The sequence below is a fragment of the Danio rerio genome, chromosome 13 (assembly GCF_052040795.2).
Source record: "Danio rerio strain M-AB ecotype USA chromosome 13, GRCz13ab, whole genome shotgun sequence".
Classification (NCBI taxonomy): Eukaryota; Metazoa; Chordata; class Actinopteri; order Cypriniformes; family Danionidae; genus Danio; species Danio rerio.
In genome coordinates, this window is record NC_141033.1 from 54555001 (window position 1) to 54573578 (window position 18578).

General features: G+C 35.5%; 3 protein-coding genes across 20 annotated transcripts in view; 2 read left to right on the plus strand and 1 right to left on the minus strand.

Moving 5' to 3' along the window:
* The window catches only part of inpp5a (inositol polyphosphate-5-phosphatase A), a 639159-nt gene that overhangs the window by 95762 nt on the left and 524819 nt on the right, over window positions 1-18578 (minus strand). The window lies entirely within an intron of this gene.
* cfap46 (cilia and flagella associated protein 46) overlaps window positions 1-18578 on the plus strand; it is a 199082-nt gene that overhangs the window by 17092 nt on the left and 163412 nt on the right. For all 18 annotated transcript variants that reach the window (XR_015506532.1, XR_015506533.1, XR_015506534.1 and 15 more), the window contains exon 2: window positions 2204-2301. Coding sequence is in view for 8 of the 18 variants with exons in the window: in XM_087279866.1 (XP_087135992.1) it covers window positions 2204-2301 (98 nt within the window). In the remaining 10 variants the exon portion in view is untranslated. The remainder of the gene's footprint in view (window positions 1-2203; window positions 2302-18578) is intronic.
* LOC101883185 (uncharacterized) lies at window positions 3262-18451 on the plus strand. The gene is given in 11 exon segments (XM_087279921.1): window positions 3262-3340; window positions 4850-5042; window positions 5181-5252; window positions 5376-5465; window positions 5609-5680; window positions 7753-7824; window positions 7966-7986; window positions 7989-8045; window positions 8184-8255; window positions 14489-14594; window positions 18134-18451. Coding segments are annotated over 11 exon segments (870 nt in total). The 5' UTR covers window positions 3262-3284; the 3' UTR covers window positions 18193-18451.

Here is an 18578-nt window from a genome sequence, read left to right on the forward strand (position 1 = left end):
ACCTTAAGCGCGTACTCGATTGATCTCAGCTGGCGGATCATTATTCACCACGTGACGTGTCATGATCGCTTTCATCTGCGCCTCAACTTTAGGTGGGGTTTGCAAACCTGTGTGCTTTAAGTTTTCACTCTTCTGCCGTTTGCATTTCCCGTGGTCATAAAAGCTCCTTCCCTGTGATCTGACAGCAGAATACCTTGAGTGAATGACAGCTAATATGAACCAATATAGCGGCAGGGAAGAGCGATTCAGCACGTGTTTAGAAAAAAATCAAAACAGGTCGCACTACAACCATTATCTGCAGTCGCACTAATGCTCCCAGATATATTATGAGGTCGCATAGATTAATTTTCGGGCGCATATGCGACCAAAATGGTCGCAATTTCGAGCCCTGATATATATATATATAATGTATTATACTCTCTGGCCACTTTATTAGGTACACCTTACTAGTACCTGGTTGGACCCCTGTTGCCTTCAGATCTGCCTTAATCCTTCATGGCAGAGATTCAACAAGCTACTGGAAATATTCCTCAGAGATTTTGCTCCATATTGTCATGATAGCATCACACAGTTGCTGCAGATTTGTCGGCTGCACATCCATGATGCCAATCTCCCGTTCCACCACATCCCAAAGCTGCTCTATTGGATTGAGCTCTGGTGGCTGTGGAGGCCATTTGAGCGCTGTGAACTCATCGTCATGTTCAAGAAACCAGTCTGAGATGATTGAGCTTTATGACATGCTGCGTTATCCTGCTGGAAGTAGCCATCAGAAGATGGAGACACTGTGCTCATACTGTATATGATGAGTGCAGGCTGAAGTCAGAATTATTAGTCATCCTGTAATATTTTTATTCTTTTATTATAACACATTTCTAATCATAATATTTTAATAGCTCATTTCTAATAACTGATTTATTTTCTCTTTGTCATGATGACAGCACATAATATTAGACTAGATCAGGGTCTCGCGGCCCGCGGGCCATTTGCGGCCCTCAGTGCAATATTTTGTGGCCCGCACCGACCGCTGTATACTTTGACAGAATCAGCGGAGCGGGGAGAGAGAGCGCTCCCCGCTCCGCTGATTCTATCCGTACACAGCGCGCTTGTCACTCAATGCGTATTGTCGCGCGCGTACTCAAGAGCGGTGTTATCGCGCGCCTACTGAAGGGCGGGACCGAGGGTGTGTTGCGTCGCGGGGGCACTTGATCATTTTGGAAGGGCACTTTCTATGCAAGATTAAAAAGGGCATGTGCTCTGCACAGGTTGAGCCCTATGTGTGCACGTGCCTGCCCTGCATCTTATATATATTGATATTATAGGTAGATACAGACTGGTACAGACTGATGAGACTGGAGTGGGGTGGGGGTGTTTTATTTATACATATATACGCCTTTTTTTAGGTGAGGGAATGGAAGTTTTGAGTGAGTTCCCCCACTTTTTTCCCTAGGACTTCAATAAGTCAAAGTACAGGTCTAGACTTAATGATGATCATCTTCAAGCCATACTGAGGGTCTCAACTGCTTCCGCTCTAAAGCCAAATGTGGTTCAGATTTGTGGGAAGAAGCGCTGTCAAGTCTCTGGCAGCAAGAAGTAGGCAAAAGATGCCATGTTCAGAAGACCTGTTCATAATCTTCACTCAATGTTCTATTAATGTTCAGGACACTTCATGTTCAGAAGAAATAATTAAAACTGTTAATAATGACATTTGAGGACTTTTTTTTTGTGAAATCCCTTATGCGGCCCAGCCTCACCCAGACTTTGCCTCCTGCGGCCCCCAGGTAAATTGAGTTTGAGACCCCTGGACTAGATATTCTTTAAGACACTTCTATACAGCTTAAAGTGACATTTAAAGGCTTCACCAGGGTAATTAGGGTAAAGTTAGGGTAATTGGGCAAGTCATTGTGTAACAGTGCTTTGTTCTGGAGACAATCCAAAACTAATATTGCAAAAGAGGGCTAATTATGTTGAGCTTATAATGCTTTTAAAAAAACATAAAAACTTCTTTTATTCTAGCCAAAATAAAACTAATAAGATTTTCTCCAGAAGAAAAAAGTATTCTAGGAAATACTGTGAAAAATTTCAACATAATTTAGGAAATATTTGGGAAAGAATTAATATATTGCACAGGAGGGTGAATGATTTTGTCCTCATCTAAATGTTTTCAGTATTCCTTCATGTATTTCCCTTCTGTGTTGTGTTTCAGATGCTGCGTATTTGAGGAAAGCGTATGATCTGCTTCGAGCGTCTGATGCCAGATCTCAGTCTGAGCTCAGTGTTTTGTGTGCTGAACAGTGTCTACAGGTCAGAAAATCACATCCTAATTCAAAATGACTCCAGTTAAAGCATAAAGTCCTCCTTTTCAATATTGTTTACATCAGTATAAAAATGTCATTGATTCTCGGAACTTAAGTATTAAAAGTAAAAACAATTACTGCTATGGAAGACATTTCTATTAATACAACTTGTCAAATTCTAATAACCATACTAGCAATTTAAGTATAAAATAACACAATATTATATATCCTGGTATATAAGATAACAAGTTTACACATAATATACACAGTAATATATATATATATATATATATATATATATATATATATATATATATGTGTGTGTGTGTGTGTGTGTGTGTGTGTGTGTGTGTGTGTTGGTTTATGTGATTTACGAAGACATTTCATATGAATACACGCCACATTATGAGGACATTTTCAATTATGAGGACATGGTCGGAGTCCTCATAATTTTAGCAATGTAGAAGTGCTTCTTTAATGTAGAAGAGCTCAAATCCAAAATTTCTCCACATGACTTTATAGTTCACATAAACCTGATTTTGTGTATTACGTGTGTATTCGACATGCGCCCCTGTAGCCCGGACTGAGTACTGCATCCCCTCATTAATTATGCATGCGAGTGTATGAAATCGCGGCATGTGATTGGCTGACCATCAAACGTCCTCATAATAACTGTATCTGTCAAACATCTGTGTAAACAATAATGATTAAAAAATAGTTTTAAATATGTATAAATATGAATTACGTTCTAATTAAATAATAAAAATCCCCCACTACCTTTATAAGATCAATAAAGAAATAAATGCCTGTTATTGGCCAATCGCCACCACCTGACTCAATCAATTCCGCGCTGGACAGATAGATATCACTCATCGTTTGAAGACAACACAAAGAAGCACGGAGCTTGTTTATTCGACGATTGATTGCATACGATTGATTAAATGTGAATTAATTTATGGAAACTGATAGCCACTGAACTCAAGCGATTTTATGCTGGAAGATCCGATGACACATGGGTGTCAATCATCAGTTTCAAGACCTTTAAGGTAAGACTGTTAAATAAACACCCAGATAATTAAGTGTACTAACGTTACACGATTAATGTGCATTATTTGACTAAACTTAACAGCGAGTAAAAGTAACCTTGTTAACCTTGTAAGTTAGCGTACTTTTCATTTCCTGTCAAGAATGATGAACTATCGTTTTTAAAATGATGATTTATTGTTTTAGTATTACGTTTATGTTTGCAATGTCGTCATGGCTTACCAAAGTAACAGATGCGTTGCATGTAATCGTTTATAGTGTGCTTATTAATTTTGTAAGATTAGTATTTGCTAATCAAGTCATAACGTTATTGTCAGATTGATATCACTAATGTATGTAATGATAAGTTACACGTTATGGTCTAACTTGTTATTAGACGTTTTTACTGCACCCAAGATACAAGACGAATAACTGTATGTTAACTGTATTTTTCATAGCACGTGCTGATGAAGTAGTTTAATCGTTTTATTTTGTCCTCATTTTCATTTTATTTATGAATAATGTTGCTTACACTTACAAAATGGTCACAAGACATTCACATATGGTAAATCTAAATGTGAAACGTGGTTCCAAAACACTTTTGGTGGTTTTGGCATAATTTAACATGGGATTCACACAAAAGTGTTCCAGAAGCACACATTTCACATTTGTATTTTGCACATGTGAATATTTCTGTAAAGGTAACGTGTATACAGATGTTTCATCCTATTAAATATGTAGTCTTTGTGTATTTGCCATATCTAGACATTTTACTGACAAAGTAAAAGCAAACAAATAATTTTAAGTAACTTACATTACATTTTTTTTCCTGTTTCACTGGCATGTCATACTGACATGCATATTACAGACTAAGCACAAACTTTAACATGTGTACCCTTTGAAAAAATAAACTAAATATGATAAAAAAAAAAAATTACAAAAATGCATTGATGTACAGTGACATTGGTGCATTGCTTGCGACAAATGGTGACAGCAAGGTCGCAGAGACTCAAACTGAAACCAAAGGATGAAGCAGTGTACTATGCTTTGACTTCAAAAGATAAAACTGGGTTTGAAATAAAATACATAAGCTTATTCAAAGGTAAGAAAAAAAAGTCTGTTTACGTCAGGGATCTCCAATAATTGTTCTTTTTCATGACTAATCTGAAAAATCATTTGCTAGGTCGGGGAGTATTCAGCTCTAGCCACTATAGAAAAGAAGATTTTCTAGTTGAATATAGAGGAGACATAATAACCAAAGAAGAATGTGAAAGAAGACGCAGACTTTATCATAATGCACTTGAAGTGTTTTTGTTTTAACTGCTTTTTAATGGAAGACTGTTATGGTATGTATATTGCTTTATTAAATTTGCTAACATTTATGTTTCTGTATTTTCCTTAAATATATATATATATAAAAAAGGAACTTGTCTTTTCTAAAACTTGATAATTTTTTTTGATCTGCAATTACTTACTGTGTAATTTAGTAACTACTGTAATTACATGAGGTGGCATTGTTTTCTATGATTCAGGGTTGATGCTGCAAGAGAAGATGGCTCGTTGGGTAGACTTATTAATGACAATCATATAAACACAAACAGCAAAATGAAAATAATCAATGTTGATAGAAAACCCTATTTGTGCTTATTCGCAACAAAGGACATCAGTCCAGGGCAAGAGATCACTTATAACTATGATGTTTCAGAATGGCCATGGAGGAACAAGGTATGCAGAGATTAAAGTTGTTTTCTTAAAAATTGTTTGGTTATATAAAATTAAGCCAAAACAAACTTAAATCTTTGAAAAATACCGTATTCTGCAAGCATTTACATTTGTTTAATATTGTGTTGTTCATCTAAACAGGTGACCTCTGACACTGAAATCCAGACCAGTACTTCACTTAGCTGTGCAGGACAGAAAACTGGAACACAGAAGGTAAATGACTGAGAACACTGACTGTATATTTTCCCTTAGTTTAGCTCTCTATATATGCTAAAACTGTCAAGTTTACTGTTTATACAGTTTGTCAGTTCTGTAAGGATTTACTTGTGTTAATAGTGTTGTTCATCTAAACGGGTGACTTCTGACACTGAAATCCAGACCAGTACTTCACTCAGCTGTGCAGGAGACAATACTGGAACACAGAAGGTAAATGTCTGAGAACGCTGACTGTATATTTTCTCTTAGTTTAGCTCTCTATATATGCTAAAACTGTCAAGTTTACTGTTTATACAGTTTGTCAGTTCTGTAAGGATTTACATATATTAATACTGTGTTGTTCATCTAAACAGGTGACCTCTGACACTGAAATCCAGACCAGTACTTCACTCAGCTGTGCAGGAGAAAATGGTGGAACACAGAAGGTAAATGTCTTAGAACACTGACTGTATGTTTTCTCTTAGTTTAGCTCTCTATATATGCTGAAACTCTCATAAAGTTTACTGTTTATACAGTTTATCAATTGTGTAAATATTTACATGTGTTAATATAAGGGTTGGGTATCACTTTTTTTTTTGATACCTACTGTAAATCGATACTTTTAAAACGAAACCGGTGCCAAAACAGTGCCTGAACCGATACTTTTTAGCCACAAAATTATGGTGGATGACTCTAGAAAAATCTTTTATTTGACAATTAAAAAAATAATAATTTTAATAGAACAATATAATTAAAGTTTCAAGTAAACATCAATTCATATTTTTGTATTTGAATTGCATTAATACATTTCCTTTGATCATTTGTTGGTTAGCATGAATTTAGGATTTGCAATTTGAAATTACATTAGCTTACTATTAACCTGTGGGGGAGCGGGCAGGGGCCACGTACTTTTGGAGGCACATTTTAACATGTATATCACAAAATACTTAAAAAATGATTCAAAGTCATTTTTTTTCTTGCATTACTTTGCAGTCTTCATAAACAAGATAATTAAATAACTTAAACTCAAAATAACCTTCCTTGTTCATTTATTTGACAAGTAACGTTATACTGGTGTAGGAGAACACATTTCTAACATTCAAGTACATCAAGGCACATTGTTGCATCTGTAAACTTTAACAGGCCTGCAGTTGAAGTCAATTTATTTTGCTTTCCCATTCATTTAAAATAATTTTTCTGAAAATGTTCAAAGTGTTTCCTAAAAAAAAAAGAATTATTCCAGAGTTATTATAAGTTCTATATCTTATTGTTTATTTCATAAATAAAAGCTGTTTTTAATTTAAATAAAAATAAGGTCAGTATTTTTAGCCTCTTCAAGAAATATTTGCTGGATATTTTTGATTTACACAAAAAATCAGTTACAAAATAATTTGAATAATTTTAACTTTCGTAGTAAACTGATTAAGTCATTAAATTACACTTTAATCTGAATAAAAGACTATAAATACTTAAAGGGACTTTGTCTGAATACAACTGTCTTGCAAAATAAATAGTAAAATGTTCTGCACTGACTGTCTAGCATGGGGAAGATAAAACAGCAGATTTTAGAAATAAGTTATAAGTTAAACTATTGTGTTTAAAAAAGTGTTGTAAATAAATCATGTGTTGAAGACGGAAATCAAAAATGAATGAAGGCAAAACTAAACAAGTTGAATATGACTTGCATGAGCGTGACTGAAAACTACATCTGATCAATGTCTTACATCTGTTCTTTGGTACTTACCGACTGTTTGTAAATTCAAGACTGCATTTCCTAACGTTAAACTCTGTACACTAGATTTCTAATTAATAATGGTCTCTGCATAGCCGAGGACTTCCTATTATAAAAGTGTTAAAATCGCTATTGAAAACAGAAGTCTAATATCATCAACAGTGGACATTTTGATAGTGTTTCACAACCTGAACATGACTGCAGTTCAATCTTTTTATTACCTGTGTCAATTTGGGCGTCAACTTCTGACGAATGCAGGGAACTGATCCGCGCAGCACCTTTACAGAGAGCAAGTGCCGCGAAAGTAGAGTTCCTCTGCCTTTGAGCCCTCAAATGTGTCATTAAGTTTGACATGTTTCCCCCTTACACGACACAACTTTTGTAAAGCACATTGCTGTGTAAGAATCCTTGCTTGTAAAATATGCTTTAAAATGCTTAGTTTAAGCAATTTTGATGAAAGTGGTCATGCGTGTTGATCTGGAGTGTCGCTCTCGCTGACCGAAAACCAGGCTGAATGTGCTTTACTGCGCGCATTGCGTGCGTCCGTTCCCTAAGCGACAGTAACAATCACTTACATTGCCTGTCCGTATTCCTCAAAGTTGTTTAGGATTAAATGTTTACGTCCTTCATTTGTCCTTGTCGCAGCACCAGTGGCACCGAAATTAGGCCCCAAAATTCATATGCTGATTTGATCCGGTACACTTTGGTTACTTAGGTACCGGTGCTATAATGGCACCAGGTTTTGGTACCCAACCCAAGTTAATATTGTGTTGTTCATCTAAACAGGTGACCTCTGACACTGAAATCCAGACCAGTACTTCACTCAGCTGTGCAGGAGAGAATGGTGGAACACAGAAGGTAAATGTCTGAGAACACTGACTGTATATTTTCTCTTAGTTTAGCTCTCTATATTTGCTGAAACTGACAAAGTTTACTTATACAGTTTGTCAATTGTGTAAGGATTTACATATATTAATATTGTGTTGTTCATCTAAACAGGTGACCTCTGACACTGAAATCCCCAGACCAGTACTTCATTCAGCTGTGCAGGAGACAATACTGGAACACAGAAAATAAATGTCTGAGAACACTGACTGTATATTTTCTCTTAGTTTAGCTCTCTATATATGCTGAAACTCTCATAAAGTTTACTTTTTATACAGTTTGTCAGTTCTGTAAGGATTTACTTGTGTTAATAGTGTTGTTCATCTAAACAGGTGACCTCTGACACTGAAATCCAGACCAGTACTTCACTCAGCTGTGCAGGAGACAATACTGGAACACAGAAGGTAAATGTATTAGATACCTACAAGTGTTTGATACCTAGCAGAATTGCTCTCCGGGTTATTTGTGTAATTGGATATTATGTCATTTTTAAAATGGGAATAGTTAGGAGATGCAGGTTTCTCTTACTAAAGTCAGATTGGACCAATAGGTTGTGTGTTGCATGCTGTTCAGGAGTCGGGGGTGGGGTGGGGCTGGGGGAAAGGGTGACTGACGCATGCTGCTGCGCCCCACAGCAACAGAGAAGGCTTGGCAGAGCAAAAAAATACTGCATTACTATTTTTGTTAAATAATTTTTTTTAATCATACTAAAATAACACTTGACAGAAGTTCACTCAAAAGCGCAAGTTCTTTCTGTCATTAATTACTAACACTCCTGTCATTCCTACTACTTTCAGAACATAAATTTTGATATTTTACCATATGAAAATGCAATGCAGTTATGAAAATTGTGAAATTAAAGCAATAGTGCAGAGATCTGGTCCCCGCGTCAGGTCAGGGTGCACCTGTAACCTTTAAAACGAAGATCCGGAGGCGCACTAAACTCACACGGGAAAGAACTGGGCATTCAATTCATGTTTTAGTTAAATAATTCTTAAATACAGCTCTCTTGATCTCTAAAAGGGAAAAAATGCAAAAGAAATTTGTCGTTAAATTAATTTTAGCAGGGACGCAACTGCCTGTCATTTTCACATTCGTTTTTCAGTTAGGGATTAGGTCTATTAGAGTAACCTAATAAAAATGTTTTGTTGGACACCGTAGTCTACACAATAATCAATATTATAATTTATTGTATACATTATTATTAAAACTAAACTATACAATTGATAAAACAAAACCCTTTTTAATGTTTGCTTTCATTTTGACACCGCTAACAGTTGTAATAAGAAACATCACATTATGCAGAAGTTAAAAAAATACCTTTTGAGTTTAAAGATGATCAGCCTGCCAAGTCAAGTTTACAGTGTCATAAATGAAATAGGTAGCATGAATAAAGGGGATTTGCAACCTCTCGTATGCACTGCAGGTAGACTGAATGATAATCTTTAAAAATATATATGCAATACAAAACTTTAAACATTTATGTTTTTTTAAATAAAAAGAAAAGAAATCAGGAGAGTGAAATATCATTTAAACCACTGGTCTGGCGCTGATACTTTATTGTTTGTAGCTAGAAGAAGAAAAAAAAAGCAGATGAAAACCTGGCTGGGGAGACGGGGATAACATGGATTATCTGTTCTTTAGAAAAGATCACGACATTGTGAGGCGTTTATCATACAACGCAATTCGTGTTTATAATCATTAATATTAACTAATATTAAAATTCTCTCTAGACTTTGTTTTAGGGGTTGTTCTTGTATGCTAAATATACCCTAGGCTTATTGCACGTACAAATTGATTGTGAAGAATGATTTCGCATTTTTTATTGCATCTTTTTCGCTGATTATTTATCTTTTTATTTTTTTAAAGTGGTGAGAACATTATTTACTGGCAAACTTGTTCCTCGATCTCGTACATAAACAAATAAAGTAGCCTACCTAAGTTAATTTACCTTTAATGTAAAAATTAAGGAATAACTTAACTTAATATTAATAAATAAAACATCGGTATAAACGTACGCGTTTAACTTTCGTTAATAAAACAACACAAAACTGTTTATAAATATTGTAGTTAAATATTAAAAAACTTTAACTGCTTGAAACCTTATAATAATAACAATTAAATGTTACTTTACTTAGCAAACAGCCTAAATGGCACTTTACTCATCAGTGTAATAATAATATAAATATTAATAATTGTAAGTAAAAAGAAAATATTAACCTAGTAACAATGTAAGTCAGATGTTTAAAAAAACAGCGTAGGTTCTCTCCACCTTTTGTATTCGTATTTTAAATTATTTGCCAGAAAAACTAACATGTTGACTTTGTCCGGTTTAAGTGAAGAATGGGGTTATAATGTTTCCAGCAATACACTGTTAGACGGTGTGCTTGTAGCGAAAATGCACATACAGGCTACTTTTTCACAACCATGCGATAGGGTTTCTTGCTTCTGTTCCACCGCCAGCATTTCTCGCAAAGCAGGTTTCTCTACGCTGCGGGGCGGCGCGTTCTTAACTAGTTACCAAATATGTTGCTCCATTTCTCATCAATGTCTTCCATTTATCACTTTCTCTTTTTTGACAATGGACAACCGTGGTGGCAACTAACCACGGTGGTGACCCAGTTGTCACGGTGACCATCACAGCACTAGTCTTAAGTATATATATAAAAAAATATCGCAATATATATCGCAGGAAAAAAAATATTGCAATGTCAATTTTTTTTCCAATATCGTGCAGCCCTAGTGTGTAGTGTCTCCATAATTACTGATTGTGCTATATTGTGTATTAAATTAGGTTGTGTGTCCTCGTATTTACTGTTGTTGTCATGTTGTGTATTGTGGGGGAGGGACAGAAGATGCAGGTTTCTATTACTAAAGCCAGATTGGACCTATTGCTTGTGTGTAGTGTCCCCATAATTACTGATTTTGTTATATTGTGTATTAAATTAGGTTGTGTGTCCTCGTATTTACTGTTGTTGTCATGTTGTGGGGGAGGGACAGAAGATGCAGGTTTCCATTACTAAAGCCAGATTGGACTTATAGGTTGTGTGTGTGTGGTGTCCTCATAATTACTGATTTTAGGGCTGTGCAAATAATCGATAATCCGATTTCCATTTTGACTTCTAACAATCATGAAAAAACATTAATCAAGATAAACGATTATTGCATCATATACCGCCCCATTCCAGTTTTGCACATTTGTTGCTCTGCAAAGCTCAGTTCCACGTAAAAATGACTAAAAGCATCTACTGTAATGTAACTTTTGCAGCACAGGATGAGCATCATTCATTTATGTACATTCGAATCATTCATGTTTTTAAACGTGCAAACGAGCGCATGCTGTTGTGTGTGCGTGCTTGGCCTCAGAGACGAGCAGAGCACACACATCTAAAGTCATTCTAAAGTGAGTGCTTTAATGGTCAAATACATGCACATTCGTGTCAGAGCGCGGTGTTTAGTGATTATTCATTTTAACCCTCATTTTTGTAATAAACTAGTTGAGAATAAAAAAACATGTGAAAGAGAAACCATATCAGAGCCGCACTATTCTTTTAAGTGACAGCACGCAATATTCCTGCTTAAGGAATTAATTTTTTATCAAACAAATGGAGAAAATCTCTTGCTGCTCTTGACTGAAGGACTTTTGTAGCTAAAGTTTTTTTTTTCTTGCAGTAAAGATGCTTAAAGCTCAGTTTGTTTCATATTTTTATTTTATTGTATTTATTTCCCTTTCCTTATTTACAGGAAGGAAAATAACTGCATATATACCGTTAACGTCAGAATTATTAGCCCTCCTGATTTATTAGCGACCCTTTCCCCCCAATATCTATGAATGGAAAGAATTATTTTCAACCCATTTTTAAACAATAGTTTTGGTATCTCATTTCTAATAACTGATTTCTTTTAACTTTGCTTTGATGACAGCACATAATATTTTACTAGATATTTTTTTAAGATACTAGTATTCAGCTTAAAGTGACATTTAAAGGCCTAATTAATGTAATTAGCCAAGTCATTGTATAACAGTAGTTTCTTCTGCAGACCATTAAAAATATATATTGCTTAACGAGCTAATAATATTGAGCTATTAAATTAGATTTCAAAATATTAAAACCTGCTTTTATTCTAGCCGAAATAAAACAAATAAGCCTTTACCAAAAGAAGCAGGAAATACTGTGGAAAAATTCCTCTGTTAAACAACATTTGGGAAATATTTGTATATAAAAAAAATTCACAGAAGAGCGAATAATTTTGACTTCAACTGATAATTCGTGAGAACAATTATGACCAAAATAATCGTCATTATGATTTATCCCATAATCGAGCAGCCCTAACTGATTGTGCTATATTGTGTATTAAATTAGGTTGTGTGTCCTCGTATTTACTGTTGTTGTCATGTTGTGTATTGTGGGGGAGGGACAGAAGATGCAGGTTTCTGTTACTAAAGCCAGATTGGACCTATTGCTTGTGTGTAGTGTCCCCATAATTACTGATTGTGCTATATTGTGTATTAAATTGGGTTGTGTGTCCTCGTATTTACTGTTGTTGTCATGTTGTGTATTGTGGGGGAGGGACAGAAGATGCAGGTTTCCATTACTAAAGCCAAATTGGACCTATTGGTTGTGTGTAGTGTCCCCATAATTACTGATTGTACTATATTGTGTATTAAATTAGGTTGTGTGTTCTCGTATTCACTGTTGTTGTATTCACTTATACAGTAGGTTGTAGGCATGGGCTGGTATATGATTCTGACAGTATGATTACTTTGGATTAAAAAAAAATAAATCAAAGTATATATTTTTTTTAAAAACATTTAAATTATTTTGAAACGTTCAACATGTCAGGCTAAATAATAAAAATATATAATTCAGTGTTTTCTTTAGAATTTTTTTCAGATGTGGCGGCAGACTCTCTTGGGCCTTTTACACTGATCTACCAACTACTTAAACAAATAACGCACAGCAATACTACTGTTACAGAAAAGTTCACTCTGTTATAATTCACTTAAAGGTGCAGTAGGTGATGTGCCAAAATGCTAACCGCTTAGCATATTATCTTTGGACGGCGGGGAGGGACTGTGATTCAAAGCCACAACCCCTGAAGTAACTAGCGCGCGCACCGCATCACAACAACAGACAGACAACCCACTAGTTCATGTCATTCGCCAGTTAGACTTAGTGTTTAGCCAGCGTCGTGCAGGAATTACATATTACTTAGCCATACTTACATGCTATTTCAGAGCGAATATTCAAAGTAGCGGTAAACGGTATAGGAAGGCTGGCATTGTTCAAAAATGACCCAATGTGAATATAAAAGCAACTTCAGCTCAATAAAGCAGTTTGGCGGAATAGAGCTATTTACTGATTTTTTGTTGTTAAACTAAATATAAATCTACATTATCGATGCTGTAAAAGGACCTTATGAAACTGAAAATAATCACATCAATCTTTCACTGGGAGATTTCAGTGGCTGAACAACACGTCTGTGCATATAAGTCATTCACAACAGAACACAATCTAACATTAGCTTAGCCTGACTAAAATAGTTTTAAAACAGAACATTACCTGTCTAACAGTAATACTTCAGCAATGGTGTTGTCTTTCTTCCAGCGTGCTCAAGTTACTCCAATATTGATATAGGTTTTTAAAAGTTTCAATTCATTTTTTGATTTCTCCTGGTCCGTCTCGTGACGGCCCGGCAGCTTATGCAGACGGGCACATCCTAATGGCTTGAACGGATGCGCAGAAGTCCCAATCTACATTTGCTGACAGACAGTCTGAGCTGCTTATCGGAGTTATGGGAGATGTCGGTCCGACTCTATTTAATTGGGTAAACATTTTTTAGTTTTATGCCTTGCCCAGAATATAAAATTACATTTAAACACATTTAGATCATTTACTGTAATCATTACTATTGGACTGTGAAGAGACTTTCAACCAGCACAACAACAAATGTTTCTGAAGACAATCACCTGCACCTTTAACTTTTAATGCGTTTTGGTGCGTTTTATAACCCGCTATTAAAAAAACAATGACTGAATGTTTTGAATGAGTAGTAATGTAGCAGTGGTGGGGTAAATTTTGGTGTGGCGCCCCGCCATGAAAGAATGAATGTAGTGGAAACCATGTAATTGACTTCTGTTATCTCCATTAGTTTTTAAAAACACAGATTTCTTTACAACATGAAAATACATCTTTGGAGATCTTTCTTTTCTTTGAATAATAAGCCACTGCACTGTTCAGGTGCACAGCATGCTGAATGGTGGTGCACAAGTGATTTGTTTTTCAAATGTTTGAGGAATTGTGGGATGAATTTAAGCTGAATTGTAGTTTATGTTGTAGATGGTCTTTGACAACATCTTAAAAAAAAAAAAAAAAAACGTACATATACCTTAGGAATGGTATAACATTTTTTTTTTTGTTTTAACTGTAAACCTTGAAACTGACTATCATCCCATGCCTAATAGGTTGTGTGTTGTGTCCTGATATTTATTTACAGGGTTATATTGTGTATTTAACATGGGTTATGTGTTGTGTGTCTTTCTACTTACTTATGGTGGTATATTGTGTATTAATATAGGCTGTGTATTGTGTCCTTGTGTATTTACTGCTGCTGATGATTTTTTTTTTTTCAACAGATTTGTAAACTTTATGTAATATCAGTAGCTGTGTCAAGCTTGGATAAATGTGCCAGCTGCAGTGGGCCCTACAATGCATTCAAGTGGGTTAGGGTGAAATGTAAAAGTAAGTATTGTGCTTTGATAAATTAAAAAATAATAACAATAAAAAATTAATTGTAACCCTCTCTGTGAAAACCCAGCTAAAGTCATGTTTTGATTTACTGCTCTCTCTTTCTCTTTCTCTCTCTCTCTCTCTCTCTCTCTCTCTCTTTCTTTTTTCTAAGAACCTGTTAAAAGGAATATTGCCAATATCATAAATCAAGTTATTTCATTTTGTTTATTTACATTTTTATTAAGGCACAATGTAGTGCCAAGTATGGTCAATTAGTTTATCGTACTAATTAAATTGTTGCACCTAAGTGCTCTCACGATGCGGTATGCGGTCCAGTCAGTACTGAAATTTGAAAAACGTCCGCTAAACGTTCCCACTAAAATTTAAGCACTGTTGATCGTGTTCTTAAACGGCACTGATTTGCTGTTGTGTTCACATGCTCAACAGAAATTACTGTTATTGACTGTGAAGGTCATCAACTCCCCACCGTTTACTAAGTGGAAACACAAAAATTCGGACACTGGAGTGCTTTAAAGCAGTGAAGATCAGTCGATTCATCAGGGGATTGTTCATATGTCAGCTCAAAGACAGACCAGCTGAACTTCACAGCTTTAAAACGTTCCAGTGTCCTTGTATCTGTGATTACACCAATGTTATAATAGTTTTGAATATTTTATTAGTTTCAGTTTCTATTTCGTTTTGACCTTTGGTTTTCAAATTCCGTTAGTTTTAATTAGTTTGAGGTAGATTTCTTAATTTTTATTAGTTTCTATATTTTAAAAATGTCTTAGTTTTAGTTTAGTTTTTATTAGTTCCAGTATTTAAGTTTTTTCTAAATAAGGACATTTGTTAGGTGCAAGATTCAAAATCAACAGCATAAAAACCATCCTCAAATTCAAATACAACAGCCCACAAGACAGCAGTCTTAAGTACAATATGTGTGCAAGGCTTCTTCTGAGGTTAGACACAGTAGTGATGGGCAGGGCTGGATTAACCAATGGGCATTATGGGCACAGGCCCAGTACGCATTTAGATTTTGCCTACTCTTCATCACGAGCAAGAGAAGTAGGAATCATTAATATGTGTGTATTATGGAGGACTCAGATTCCTAGAACTGGATTGGAGAGGTGTTATATCTAAATCATGTGCATTATAAGTTTGTAGAAGTTATACACTAAAAATACCCTTAAATATAAATGTTTGTGCTGCTTCAGTGAACTTGAACAAATATATTAAAATCCATTAATTTCCCCTAGTTGTATTAGTATTTTTTTCAAAGTGTGCTTTAAATGCTTAAAAATAAGTTTAATCTTTGTAGACTAGAAATATATGTAGTGTATATCATTCATTTTAAAAATGTGGGCAATACATTATAAATTAATTTTATTTAACAAATATTATATTAATCTTATTTTTTAATTCAACTATGGGGTGCGGCTATAGGGGGCCTACAAGACATTGTGCCCAGGAGCTTCTGAATTATTAATCCGGGCATGGTGATGGGAGGTATAGATTTTTAACGTGGATGTTATGACTCAACATTATGTAGTCAGCAATAGTAATTCAGTCAGTTAAAACATCACCATGATATGAAAAATGTCTTACAGTAAAGTTTTGCAACCAACTGAATCATGATTCACTTATTTAAATTCCATTACGATTGTCTGTTAAGAAATAAACTTACGTTTTTCACCAGATCCTTTCATTTAAGCCATCGGTTTAGCTGTAGTTGTTTTAAATTCAGTTCAGTCATACAGCAGGCTGTACCTTTTGTGTTTGGTTCACTGAATCATGCATGCGCAGTTTTATCGGTTCACCGCTTCTCAATGTAACGTTACTGTTCTAAAAACTGAATGAGTATATATTGGATTATTCAGAGTCACTGTACGTTCACACCGAAAGCGGCGAGAGCGTCAAAATAGCCGGAAGTCATTCATTTTCAATGAGAGCCGGCGGCGATAGGCGACGATAAGCGGCGAGGAGCAGCGCGGCGCGTCTTCGCCGGCGTGAGCATCGAGGAGAGTTGAAATAAAGTCAACTTTATGGTAATGAGCTATGACGCGGTTCGGCGGCAAGCAATCAGAATAAAGACGTCCACCGCTTGATAGCAGTTCAGGGAACACAGACCTGTGAACTTTGGTTCCGACCACAGTTGTTCCCAAGGGTTTGATTATTGCGGTTGCCGGATTTCCAATTATTTACAATGTTTTCTTACAGGAACATACATTAAATAAGTTACTGGCGAGTTACTGATGTTCATCAATGTTATGTAAATTTATCTTTAAAAAGCGGGAATCTCACGCGATGTGACAGTACAAAACAGTATAGCTGCTTCAGGATATTTCAGACATATGGACACATATTGGATAAATAGAGCAAAGCCACACCACATGCAACTTGATCTTCCATTGTTATATGAATTTGAAAAGAAGTGCGCAACATTTTCACGCTAAAAACATGTCTTATGCAGGAATGTAACTGATAATGCTGCAACGGCTCCTTTAAGTACGAGATCAATGTAGCGAGTTTTGACGCTCTCACCGCCGGAGCTGAAGGCAGACAGCGTTGTCGCCAGGGCGACCTTGGACGCTCTCGCCGCTTTCGGTGTGAACGTACGGTCAGAGGGGGGTATTAGGCTTGTTATAAAGTAAGTAGTTTGTGGATAAGTGCTTACTTGAGACGCGATTCGTTTGAAATTATTCAGTTTGATTTGGTGAGCTTGTTCAATTGGTTCACTTAGAAGATCCGGTTAAAAAGATTAGTTTGCGATACTGAAATAAAATCCATTATTGAGCACAAATATGTTTAAGTAATAGTTTTAAGTCTCTGTAATTAATGCTGTCACCGTGCTGCTGTCATGTCCACTCGTTGTTTTTGTCGCGGGAGCAACAGTAAGGATGACTAGAGAAGAACCGGCTCAATCTGGCCAATGGCGGCAGGAGACTCAGGTGCGAAAAGGTTAAAAACAAACACCTGCGCGCAGATTATATTTACTACTAAAAGGCTTACAGTAAGATTATGTATTAAATACATTTACAAATATGAAAACGAAGGAGGTTTTTGCTATAACTTTAGTTAGTTTCAGTTAGTTATGTATGTACACAATACAGTTTCAGTTAGGTCTAGTTTTTAAAAAAAACTCTCATTTTTATTTTAGTTAACGACAATTATTTTACATTTTTAGTTTTAGTTTTTTTGTTCGTTTTCATTAACTATAATAACCTTGGCTTACACTCAGTAAACATTGGTGAGTTTGGTAAACTGATGACCTTTTAAGGCCAATCACAGTCATTTCTGTTGAGCACATGAACACAATGGCAAATCAGCGCTGTTTAAGAATGAGCTCAGCCCAGATATTATCGGGAAATAGATGTTTTTAAATTCCAGTACTGATCAGTTCCAAATTTGAGTATTGTGAAAATACAATTACTTCTAGTAATAATCAAAAAAAGTTAAATAAAGAATGATTGAGAAAAGGGTGTGGTTGGGAAATGGAGATGAGCTCTGATCAACATGGTGCTGATCCCATGAATCTGTTTTCTTATTTGCAGTCATTCTCAAATCTTCTGAAAATTACGCAAGAAGAAAAACAAAGACCATGGTCTCCTGATGAAATTGCTGCAGTATTGAGACATTTCCAAAGCCATGTTTCCAAGGGTAAACTTGCCACAAAAATAGAATGCCAACAATGCAAATCCGCAGAGCATCCTATGTTGGCAAATCGCTCCATTCAAAACATCAGGGACTTTGTCAGAAACAGGTTTGATGCTGAAATGGAATCAGGTAGAAGTAGTCTTTTTGATAACACTTGACTTAAAGAATGTGTTTATAAAACTGTAATAAAAACTATATAATTGTTACAAATGACAGTTGTAATTTGATGTAATGTGCTTCGTTATGTCAATTTTAAATGACAACTTAACAAACCAATACATCACACGTTTTTTATTTTTGTCATGACAACTTGACATTACCAAGACAAGAGAAAAGCATTTA